This window comes from Protopterus annectens, chromosome 9.part0 (genome assembly GCF_019279795.1).
Source record: "Protopterus annectens isolate FY-2018-M chromosome 9.part0, PAN1.0, whole genome shotgun sequence".
In the NCBI taxonomy this organism is placed as follows: domain Eukaryota; kingdom Metazoa; phylum Chordata; order Ceratodontiformes; family Protopteridae; genus Protopterus; species Protopterus annectens.
The window spans coordinates 1,069,890,264-1,069,903,439 of NC_056743.1; the positions used below are offsets into that span (position 1 = coordinate 1,069,890,264).

Genomic DNA, 13,176 nt, shown 5'->3' on the forward strand with positions numbered 1-13,176 from the left:
CATTAATGAATATGAGAACAACACATGTTACCCTATACCTAACAAAAGATATAATAATTATGTGTACGGACACAAATATAATGATAGAGAAAATAATTTTAATGTAAATGACGGTGAAACATGTTTTTTATGATGAGGATGGACAAGACTATGTTATAGAATTCCCACCCTTAAGGAGATCTGAAAGACTGAAAAGCAAACTGGGCCCTCAACAGCAAAATTTTCCAGGGAGGGGGGGAGAAGGGGGAGGGGGAAATTTTATTGAATCCCCACCCCAATACGCATGTTTACAACGAAATAGTAAAAGATAGGCACAAATATGTGTACAATAATTTCACAATTTATAATTTTAGTGAATTAGTTCTAGAGAAAGAACATTTTGAATTATTTTCTAGGGGCCTAAAATATATACCTAAAAGGAAAGGTGACATAACAGGTAGTATATTAGATATAAAAAGTTTTTTAAGAAAAGTAAATTTACATATTATGTTTCCCAACAATAAAGTTCAATTTAAGACAGAATTGAAACGGAAAAGTATATACAACCCCCTGTTACATCCCCAATTAAAAAATGTAGAGAAAATTATAGAATCTGAAGTGAGGAAACAGGTAAACAAAATATGGTATAACCCAAATTTAAGCAAGAAAGAAAGTGATTTGTTGTATGAAGTAAAAAATAATAGTAAAATTAGAGTGATGAAACCTGATAAAGGAAGTGGGTTAGTCATTATGGATAGTATTCTATACGAAGGTAAAATGAACACCATCCTATGGAATGAGATCAGATACTCAATAGTATCTTTGAATGAAATGAATATAGCCTATAACAAAATAGATGTTATTTTACAGGATATGCTAGATGAAGAAATTATAGACTATAATATTTTTAAGTATTTGATGGGCGGCCACGGTGGTGCAGTGGTTAGCATTGTCGCCTCACAGCAAGAGGTTCTCCGGTTCGATCCTCGGCTGGGGTGCCTTCTGTGCGGAGTCTGCATGTCCTCCCTGTGGTCGCGTGGGTTTCCTCCGGGTGCTCCGGTTTCCTCCCACATCCCAAAGACATGCTGCAGGTGGATTGGACACTCTAAATTGGCCTTAGGTGTGCGTGTGAGTGTGCCTTCTGTGGAAGGTTGGGCGCCGGGCTGGCAACTCGACACCGTAAAACTCCACTGCCATTCAATGTGCGGACAGGTGATCCGCTGTGGCGACCCCTAACCGGGATAAAGCCGAAAGAAGAAGAAGAAGAAGAATATTTTTAAGTATTTGAAAGTGGATAAACCTAGAACACCCACGACACCGATAGTGTTGGCAGAAGGTTCAAAAACATATCCTTTAGCCAAATTTATAGATAAAAAAATTAAAAAGTGTAAGGATGAAAAGGAAATGTATTTTGAAAGACTCTTGGGACTTATTGATGGAATTACCTGATAGTCCTGTTAATGATCAATTATTGTTTGTCACAATAGACATTATTGATTTATTTTCCTGCATTCCATACAATGAAGGGACAAAAATGTTTGAGGAAATTGTTTATGAAGATGTAGTATTAACACAAAATGAAAAATTGATAAGTACTTGGCTAATGGAATTAGTCTTGAAGAATAATTTTATTTATTTTAATGGGGAATTTTATGAGCAAAAACAGGGGGTAGCAGTGGGTGCGGCTTGCGCCCCTACATATGCTAATTTAATACTTGCCTATTGGGAAGAAAAATATATATTTAATTCAGAATTCAAGAATTGTTGGAAGATATATAAAGGTTCCTGGATGACTTTTTAATTTTGTGGACAGCTGGAAAAGAAAAATTCACAGAATTTTTAGAATATATAGAAAATACTACTAATTTCCTAAAATTTACACATAATATTTCCGAATCTAATGTATATTATTTGGATTTAGAAGTATATAAAGAAGGACATGAACTAAGAACTAGAATATTTAGAAAATATACTTTCTGTAATTCCTATCTACACTTTGAGAGTGCCCACCCCTTTCACTGCAAAAGAAACATAGTGAAGGGACAGTTTATTCGAGGAAGAAGAATGACAAGTTTTGATGTAGATTTTTAAAAAGGAATGTGACCTCTTAGAAAAAATGTTTCTAGAGAGAAGTTAGCCATTAGCATTTATTACACAAATAAGACAGGAGGTGGAAAAAGGGAGACATGACAAATTTTGCCCCATATACAAAAAGAGGGATTCTAGTAAAGAAACAGATAGTAATAAAAGGCATGAAAGAGAAGAATTTCAGCAAACGTTGGTGCTTGAATATAATGGATTGAATAATGTAGTCAAAAAAATATTTTTAAAAGAATGGGGGAAATTCGTAGCCTTGACTGACATAGAAAATTTAGCTACTATACCACAGAAAGTAACTTTTAAGAATTCACAAAATATAAGATCTATAATAGAGAATAGTAGTAATAGAAACAAGACAGATAAAAGGAGAAACAAAATAGGTACATACAAATGTGGGCATTGTACCCAGTGTACACACATTATTAACAATGATAGAATATTTTTAGAAAGCAGAGGAAGATATGTAAATAGTGGAGAATTTTATAATTGTTAATCTAAAGGTATAGTATATTTAGCTATTTGTGAAAAATGTGGATCGTTCTATATAGGAAAGACTGAAAGGAAATTAAAAAGAAGGATCTACGAACATGTTTATGAAATCTCAGTAGGGAAAGAAAGTAATGCTTTATTTAAGCACACTAAAGTTTGTCCTGACTACAAATATAAATTTTTAGTTTTAGAACAGGTTAAAAGTGATAGTAGAGGGGGATTATGGGAAGAAAAAATTGAATTTAGAGAACTGTGGTGGCAGATCACTTTAGAAGCTGATAAAACACCGGGTTTGAATGATTGTATTTCCATAGTACCTCTACTAAAAATGAGAGCTGCAAAACTTTGAATGTAATAAACATGATTGGTCAGGATAGGGCACTGTTCCATACATAATAAGACTAGATTAAACTTATGTGAATGAGATACATCACTTCCCTTTGAGCAATATAAATGGTTTTAAATGTTTTAATTTCGATGGATGTTTTAAACAATGGTTGTTTTTAATTGAATACATTTATAATATTATATTTAATATATTCAATATATTTAATGATATTTAATAGGAAATGGAGTTTACATATATATTTTTTTAAAAAAGGATTTACACAATAAGATATTTAATTAATTAATGGTGAATTTTTATTGGTAGACAATGATGTGTTTTAGTATAAATTAAATGTTTTAGGGTATGCTGGTCATCTGATGAAGTCATTTTCATGACGAAAATGCAAATAGATGTATGGTGAAGGCGTTTGTTATACAAGTGCCTCTGTGTGCGTTGGAAATAAACTTGGATAATTTGTTTAAAATTTACTGGTTGGAGCCTTCTATCGTGGATACTGCTTTTTGCTTTTGGTTTTGGTGACTATTGGCAGTATCTTCCATTTTTTCGCATTTTCTCTAAGAATCCTACTATGGACCCAGAGACCATTTCACAGGGACCTAAAGGCATTAAAGCTACTACTGCCAAAAACCCTACCCCCTCTTATAGAGATTCCAGGGCCCTGGACAGATGAGGTAAGAAGGTATACACTTCTGCTACTTTGGCCATTAGGGCCTAAAACTGCCAGTTTAAAATGTTAAAGTATTAACAGCATATTATTGGACTATTTAAACAGAAAATTATGTTGATTCCTGACTGTGCTGAAAATAAAGAATTACAGGATTTAATGCATTCTGCTGAACAAGTTGGTAAACATACTTTGCAATGTGGTTTTGACTCTTTGGAAGCATCTTGCAGGGCTGCTGTCACTGGGTCTGTTAGAAGGCATGCTTGGCTTAAGGAGCTAAAAGATCATGTTAAAGCTAAATTACTGGATGCTCCCTTAAACCAAGACCGCCTGTTTGGCAACAAAGCAGAAGTAGTACTTAAAAAGATGGAGGAAAAAGCTAAATCTATGCAAACTGTTAAAGAATTCCTGCAAGTACAGCCTCCCAGATTTAGTAGGCATTGGCCTTCTAAGAATTGGTCCTTTCCTGTCTGTTCCAGGCCTTCTCAGTCCAAACCCAGGAACAGCAGACCACCTAGGCTACAGTCTCAAGGTACTCACTGGCCTAAGCAGTGGGGGGCTCCCACTTCAAAAGCTGTAAGTAGTAAGACACCCCCTGTGGTAAGCTGTCGCAATGACTTAACCTTAAACCTTCCAAGCCCTGTTCAACTGCCTGCTACCTTAGGGGGAAAGATCGCCCTACATGCAAAAAACTGGGAATTCATTACGCAAGACAAATGGGTTTTAAATATAGTTTCCCAAGGATACAGATTCCACTTCCACACCTTACCAACCCCAAACGGTTGGCCATACTTACCCTCAAATCAGTGGGCAGAGGCTTAACAGCAGATTCGCTCTCTTCTAAGTATCAGGGCTATTCAACCTGTCCCAGCAGAGGAAAGGGGACAAGGTTTTTACTGAAGACTTTTCCTAGTACCCAGAAAAAACAACTCCTGGCATCCTATCCTGGACCTCTCTATTCTAAACACCTTTTTGGTAATCCCAAAATTCAAAATACTAACTCTCCATCTGCTTCCCATGCTAGGAAAGAATGCCTGGTTGGCAACCTTGGACTTAAAGGAAGCTTGCCTGCACATTCCAATAAGCGAATCTTGCAGAAAATACCTACGCTTCAGAGCAGGCTACATGCTCTGTCAGTTCTCTGCACTGCCCTTTGGCTTATCTACTGCGCCAAGGGTATTCACAAAGTGCCTAGCTCCAGTCATTGCATTCTGCAGGCAAAGAAATATTCAAATATACCCATACCTGGACGATTGTCTAATTCAAGCAGAAAGCCATGATATGCTACTAAATCATCTGGCATTTGTAAAGAAACTGCTAACCTCACTGGGGTACACCATAAATGAAAAGAAATCTCATCTAGTACCCTGCCAACAAATTGTATTCCTGGGCGCAAGCTTGAACACAGCTTCCCAGACGGCTTACCTCATGCCAGAGAAACAAGTTGGACAACCTACTTCAAACTACTGGCCACAAAGACCCAGCTACCTGCAAGGAAAATACTGCAAGCCCTGGGGTTCATGGCCTCTTGCATCCTACTAGTTCCATATGCAAGACTGCATATAAAGAAACTACAATGGTATCTAAAAAGCCTGTGGTGTCAACATTCTCAGGACCTGGAATCAATGATTCATATCATTTCTTGTATAAAGACAGAGTTCCTTTTGGTGGGCAGAGGCCTGCTACCACAACAAGGGACTGCCATTCACTCTACCCCTGCCACCCAAACCCTAACAGATGCCTCAGACTATGCATGGGGGGCTCACTTGGCAGGGCAGCGCATTCAGGGCAAATGGAACCCGGGTCAAATGCACCTGCATATCAAAAAGAAATGTTAGCTGTACAGAATTCTCTGATAGCCTTCAAGGACCATATTCTTCCAGGACAATTATTGATAAAGACAGACAAACACCACTGTTATGTGGTACATAAGCAGGGGGAGCCCACTCGTACCCTCTCTGCAGACTAGCCATGGCTCTGTGGAACACAGCCTTGAGCTACCAAGTGCACCTGTGAGCTCAATTCCTGCCAGGCAAGCTAAATTCACTGGCAGACGACCTAAGCAGAAATCTCATGGACCTACACAATTGGAAACTAGAACCAAAGATATTCAACATTTTGAGAAACAAATGGGGGAACCCAGAGATGGACCTGTTTGCCTCCCCTCAGAACTACCACCTGGACAAATTCTGCACAAAGACTCCCCACAGACAAGCTTGGAAAGTGGATGCCCTGTCCTTCAACTGGGAAAGACTCTCAGTTTACGCCTTTCCCCCTCTGCTTCTCCACTCGAAAGTTCTGCTAAAGATCAAACAGGACAAACCAAGGACAACACTCATTGCACCAGACTGACCACGCCAGCACTGGTACCCTCTCTTGCGCATTATGTCACTGCTGGAACCATGGCACCTGCCTCAGATCCCTTTCCTGCTGTCCCAGCAGGAGGGACAGATTCTGCACCCCCAGCTTCAAACCCTGAACCTTGCAGCCTGGCTAATTACCTGAGCTCTCCAATACCATCCCTCACTAAGCAGGTGCTAGATGTCATTCTGGATGCAAGGATACCTAGTGCTAGAAAATCCTATGCTGAAAAGTGGAAAAGATACTGTTCCTGGACCCAGACTCAGGGGATGGGCACAACAGTGCCCAGCTTACCGCATATTCTTCAATACTTAACAGAGATACTCCACAAGGGCCTTTCCTTCTCATCTATTAAAATTCATGCCTCAGCCATTTCAGCACATTATAATACTGCGACACCTCTCTTTTCTCAGCCCCTGCTAAAAACAATTCCTCAGAGGGGCCAAAAATTTAAGACCACCCAGGAGAAGCCCCTACTCCAGCCTTGGACCTTAACTTTGTATTGGAAAACCTCACTCTACCTCCTTTTGAGCCAGCTGCAACTGCAGAGTTGAAATTCCTTTCTTGGAAAACAGCCTCCCTTCTAGCCATCACTTCAGCAAGAAGAGTGTCTGAACTACAGGCCCTCATGGCAGTGGAGCCCTTCATCATTTTACATGCAGACAGGGTGTCTCTCAGGACCAATCCTTCCTTTATGCCGAAGGTGGTATCCAGCATGGCCCTTAATCAGTCCATTCATTTGCCAACCTTCTTTTCTAATCCACAGAACAAAGGAGAATGAATACTGCACTCTTTTGGACATGTACAGACTACTTAGATTTTATTTGGACAGGACTAAGCCTCTCAGAAAAACTGAACAGCTGCTACTTGCCTTTGCTGCAGGGGCAGAGGGGAAGGCCATTTCAAAGCAAACCATTTCTAAGTGGATAGGCCATTGCATTAATTTCAGCTATAAGCACCATGGAAAACCTACCCCACAGGGGATAAGATCCCATTCCACCATTGCATCTATTTCAACAGCCTTTCTCAGAGGTGTCCCTACCAGGGACATTCTAGAAGCTGCTACCTGGAGCTCTGTACATACCTTCACCAAGCATTACCACTTGCCTATTTTTTTCTAAATCCAGAGCTGGTTTTTCCACTGCAGTCTTGCAGGGCTTAATAGCTGATCCTAATGCTCTCTAACTGCCTCCTCCCTTCCTTAGCTTTGAGAATATACCCAAATGTAATGACTGCAACAGTGAAACACGAATAACATACTACAGTTGTGTACACTTACATAAATGTAGAAGTTCAAGTGTATTCACTGTTGCAGTCCTGGTTACACTCCCTCCAGCCCCCTGAATTCTTGGCTATACCTTTTTTCTTGTTTAGTGTATTTAAGCTTTCTGGTGTATTTGCTATTTGTTGGAGGTGTAACCTTGTATATATAATTTCTTCCCATTATGGGGGCACCTGACAACTGGGGCAAGAAAAACTGATGTAATGGCATTGACTGCATGCTTTATACCCCTGAGTACCTGACGTCATGGAAGAAGAGACAGCATCTGACGCAGGGGCCCAAGACTTGGATATTAAGGCTGGCTGAGGGCTACCTGCTGGCAGATAACCCAAATGTAATGACTGCAACAGTGAATACACTCTAACATCTACGTTTATGGTAAGTGTACACAATTGTACTTTCTTTCCCATAGTACCTTCTTAGTACACGCCATGCACGAATTGTTGCCTTCCCTCAAACTGTGTTCCTCAATGGTATGTTTCTTATTCTCACTATTTCTTTCTATAAATGACCTACTTTTAGCCTCACCTAAAATTCACGTTTTATGCTGGCAGTGCAGTTCTCTTAAGAGGTGATAAATCTTGCATTCATCTGAGGAAGTTTCTTTGAAAAGACTATAGCATGTTATGGAACTTAGTTTATAAAAACAACATTTAACTATAAACCCAAAAAAATAAGTTGTGTGGGACTTTATGTAGATAGTGTCACACCCCCTACGAATAAATGACCTAAAAAATTCAACTTTACCTTTTTTTGCCTATTTAAAGTACCTTGGTTTCATTAGACCAGATTCTTTTACTAAGTATACAGTATGAATAACGTACTTAGCCAGCTATAGGTCTTAAATAAAATGTTCTACCCTTTAGCCTATAAGGCCAGATGTGCAGTAGCACTGAACATGGTGCTACTACCCAAGGTCAGGTATACTATGCCCATTATCGCACTGTGCTCTTCTCACAAAACATGACTTTTGCAAATAGTTGTGGAGATTTTAAAAGGAATTCACCTAGCCCATACACCAGGAGCATCACTGACTGACCCAAAAAAAATTGGTTACCTGTCGAAGTCAGAGACTAATTTCGTATCAACACCTTAGTCTTTTTGCTTTCAAGTGATAGAGCTATTGCCCCTTCTAAAAAAACAAATATCTTACAAGACATACCACTTAATGACTTAAGTCAGGACAGCTGTCTGCTATGAAGAGCTGTATGCAGTCTTGCATCATTTTCACAAAACATGCAAAGTTGTGATGCTGGCAGTATTTTGAAAATGCTTAAAATTAAGTTGCCAGCTATCCTACTGTATGTATATTTTGTTCTAATTTCAGCTGTTGACATGTCCCCAACAGGCAGGCACATATTGCTTTCACTTGTACTAACAATTTACTCAAGGGACCTTTAACACTTTAGTTGCTTTTAGTTTACATTTATACTTAGTGTTAATAGTAGTTGTCTGTGTAGTACTGAAGCAACTTGCCTGTTAATTTTATAAAATTACTTTTTCAAAACTTTTTAACCCCCTGAAACATTTAGTAGCATGTAGGGATGAGAAATAAAAACAGAAAAATTCTAGAAGTCACAGTATGAAGGTCCCTTCCTTTCCTCACACCACAGACCGGGCATATATCTAGCTCTGAAAACCTGATGTGGAGAAGGTGGACTTTGCACAAGGTGCTTTACTAGCAGAGACCTCCCCCCTCGGGTCACAACTGGAAACTGTAACGGTTGGGATTCATAGATTGAAGTATGGGGTGGAAGGGTCTGAAGTCATTAGTGACCAAAACAGTGCTCGTAGTCTTTTCCACAGTTTGGAATGTGCTGTCTTCACTGTCTGCATTCACAGTGTACTTTTATGTGAATTGTCACTGATGTACTACTTGCCATTGCTTCTTGCTTGGGTTTGACTGAAAACAGCCTAACTGCTATTGTCAATTCACTTACCCAGTAAATGAAGGATATAAACTTGGCACATTGAGCATGCACTAGATACTGGTATTGAGTTTGATTGTGAGACCCCTTGTGTTTGTGATTTGTTGATGAGGTTCCAACAAGTAGAAGCAAAAGGTATTGATATGTAATGGAAGTTGTGAGGGAGACTCCATCTGGTTGAACCCATTTCAGAAAAAAAAAAAAAAGATTTTTGGACTTGTGAGTGTTTGCCATTCATACTAAGTGCTCCTTTAGAAGTTGCATTACCAGGAATTCCAAAACACTAATCATTTTAATGAGAATTTTTAATAAAATGACTGGTTATTTTGTGTGGATGTATATGCACATGTGTGAGTGGAAGAGTTTGCCTGAATTAGTTACTGTATTCTTCATGATCAGTTTGCTTATGTTTAACTAATTTTACCCTTTTTTTCCCACCCTTAGCCTTTGCAAGCTGTTGAGAGTTGCTTGCTTGTTTTGAGATTAGCAGAAGCCCTTTCAGATTCATTTGCTGTGGTAAAAGCTTTGTGTCAGCTCTCGAAGCTCCTTTTCATGCTAGAGTGCCCCAGCTATGCTGAGGTAAGTGGCATTCTAATATCTGATCAATGGACACATTTTTTCAAGCAAGACAACTTTGTACTAAAGACATTTTTCTCTTGCTAAAGTAGCTTAAGTAATTTTGTTGCAGGATTGTAAAAAAAATCCACTAGAGCTGGATTAGTATTGTTTATTGTGAACACTTGTGCTCTGGCTGCTCCACTATCCCAGACTGGATCCAATACTTTCAAAATGGTTGTCTTTTGGTGCCGTTTTGTGTGTGGGCTGCTTGTAATATCTACCCGAAGTGAGTTTAAGGCATTGTTATACTTAATGGTTCATAACATTCTTCAGAGTCCAGTCTAAAAAGTAATGGCTGGATTACTTTTGTTGAAGGGCAAGTTAGTTTCCTTCAAATGCTTGACTGCCTTGTATATCTGTATTTGGTGGTATTTTGAGTACATATTCTTTGATGGGCCATGTTATTGTGTGGGACGTTTGCTTGCACCTCTCACATCTGAGGACATACAAAAGTTCAGACAGATGAATAGCTTGCATATACACACATTTGTGTAGTTTATGCATGTGAGGATAGCAGCAATGTGTTTGCTGATGGAAAAGACAAAGAAAACCAAGAAGGAAATCACCCAGGCTGGTTTTGCAATGTTGTATTTTAAGACTTGCTGACTTGAGGGTGGTGTGTGCTGTCTGGTATTAGCATTTTGGTTAACCTCACTACAGCATAAATTGAATGCTGTTTGTGGCTTTATTCTCTCTTGCCCATAATGGGTGCAGCTAGTGTGTGATCTGTGCAAAATATGAAATAAGCCTATGCACTGTAGTATTTTCCCCATGCGTCTATGTTCCGCAGTACTGAAAATGTATTCTTTGCTGTCCTTAAGTGGAACTTATTTGGGGCATACCAAAGTACAGTGACTGGTACCATACATTGTTGAATATAATTTGTGGAAGGGTTATGACAGTTATACCTAGTATGCCATACTTGTATTAATATTTTGAAGCCTGCATGTATATTAGCATATTCTTATGGTGCTGAAATAAATTATATTTGCTTGAAGTTACCACCAAGACTGCCCAATTCATAAATTGAGTAATTCTGCTGTTCAGAATGTATGCAGTACAAGTTAATATTTCATTACTGGACAGGTGAGCAAGATTCAGGACTGTTAGAATGTTATAGGGAAATGGCAGCTTAAAGAAATGATACCAAAATATTTTAGCCAAAATGCAAAATACTAGTACAAAAATATTGCTGTGACATAACTGGGAATCGTATACGACACGAAACATACTGGCACAGAGATTTCCTGGATTTTGTTAACACAAACTCCTTGGACCACATTGTTAATACACAGATCGGGGCACAGACATGCTGGATCTGGTCCTTCCTAATATAGGAGAGTGCTGCACACCCCGTAGTGTAATGTCTTCTACGGTAAGGTCAGACCACAATATGGTTTCCTTTGAAGTAAAAAAAAAAAATTAGCTAACCCTGGAATGTTCAGGAGTTACTCTAAGGCTAACTTCCTACTATTAAGTGATAACCTGGCAAAATTTAATTCAACCATAAACCCTGAAAACACTGCTGCTTACATGAAATTGTTCACAGAAACCGTAGGCAAACGTATAAATAGCTGCATAGAGGCAGCTGTACCTGCCAGGAAGAAGTACAGAACTAACTTGAAAAACAAGCCACCCTGGTGGATTCATATGATCAATCGACTGTATATCAGAAGGAAGAAAATTATGGCAAAAATTTGGAGGTGTCACACCCAGCAGGATAAAAGTACTCTCATCTAACTAAAAACTCCGAGAATAAATAAGGTCTATCCAAGCCAAATTTGAAGTAAATTTGGCCTCCCAGGTCAAGGATGACCACAAGGCATTCTTTAGCTATATCTGCAACCTCAAAGGCAGTATACAATTATGTGCAGATCTTATTGTTAATGGAACCACCTATACTGAGCCAGAAAATAAAGCAAACCTACTGGCAGACAAATTCAGCTCTAACGTTACCCCTCTCTCCCCTTCAATCTCCCCTCAGGAAATACCATCATATCGAACTCCCCCTACTATGACTAGGGTACAGTTCCTCAATGCTCTAAGGCCAAGAACGCTGCAATGATGGGACCAGACAATATCCCAGGATGCCTTCTAAATAGCATGAAATATGATCTATCAGGCCCTTTGAAATTGCTATTTTACTGTCGCCTCCAAACAGGCTTCATGCCTCATGAATGGAGAACAGCAGCATTCATCCTTCTGCACAAAGGTGAGCCATCTATAGACTCATAAGTCTCACTAGTCTTTAATGCAAAGCCATGGAAAGAATGGTCATGGAAATAATCAATAATGACATAGAAGTCCTCCAAGCATGGGATCTGTAGATCATGCCTATTCAGCCTGGTGGATTTCCTTGAGAAGGTCACCAAAGCGATGGATGAGGGCAAAACTGTTTATACTTCCTACCTTGACCTGGCCAAGGCATTTGACACAATGCCCCACTCTGGAATTGTTGGGTTTATACCTAACCTCTTTGAGTTTCACCCGATGGATAATCAGCTGGCTAACAGGATCAAAGAAGTTAGAATTGGTGAGTCCACCTCTACAAAGAGGCTATAATCACAAGCAGAGCCCCTCCGGGATTGATCTTAGGGCCATTCCTTATTGGCATTTACTTCTCTCAAGTCAAGGCTAATGTCAAGGGCCTCTGGCTGACTAAATTTGCAGGCAACTGCAAATTAGGAGCAGTCACAGAATCACCCACTGACACTAATTTTCTTCAGCAAGAGCTGACATGGACAAATAACTTGCTTTAGAGACATGGACTAAAACTAAATGCTAAAAAATGGATAATAGTTAACATGGGTGGAGGACTTCCTAAAAGATACTGTCATATTTGAGAACACACCCCTAAGAGTTGACCCGGAAGCCAGGGATTTGGGCACACATGCAGGTATTAATCTAGACTTTGATCATAGTGTCTGCAGTAATGAGGCGATCATTCTATGTTGTACAGATTATAAACAACAGTATAACAACTAGCTCCAAAGAGGTCATTGTTCTACTGTATTCAGCATTCATCAGACCTGTCACTGAGTACAGAACTCCCTTTGGTTATGTAACTAACCAGGCACGTTCAACAACTGGAATGTTCACCAAAGTTAATCACTAAAAGAATACTAGGTGTAAGCATGTCCTGTGCAGACAGCCTGAAAGACCTATCCTTGTATTCGATCTCCTACAAGCTGTTGAGGGGAGTGCTATACCTGACATACAAGGCATTCAAAACCTAGCCTGATGGGTCTCGTACATATATGCAAAACAGATGGCATCAGAATTACCCCCCTTCTAAAAACTTAAACTTTGCCTTTGATATAAATAGGACCTGTTGGAGACTACCCCTACTCTGCAACATGCTCCACATCCAAGTGAAGCAGAGTTCCTCCCTAACCCAATTCAAATG

The 13,176-nt window shown here is 39.4% G+C and overlaps 1 protein-coding gene across 1 annotated transcript in view; it reads left to right on the top strand.

Moving 5' to 3' along the window:
• The window catches only part of ESPL1 (extra spindle pole bodies like 1, separase), a 2,570,648-nt gene that overhangs the window by 891,973 nt on the left and 1,665,499 nt on the right, over positions 1-13,176 (top strand). Inside the window, exon 12 of the mRNA XM_044083892.1 lies at positions 9,597-9,731. Within this exon, the coding sequence (XP_043939827.1) occupies positions 9,597-9,731 (135 nt within the window). The remainder of the gene's footprint in view (positions 1-9,596; positions 9,732-13,176) is intronic.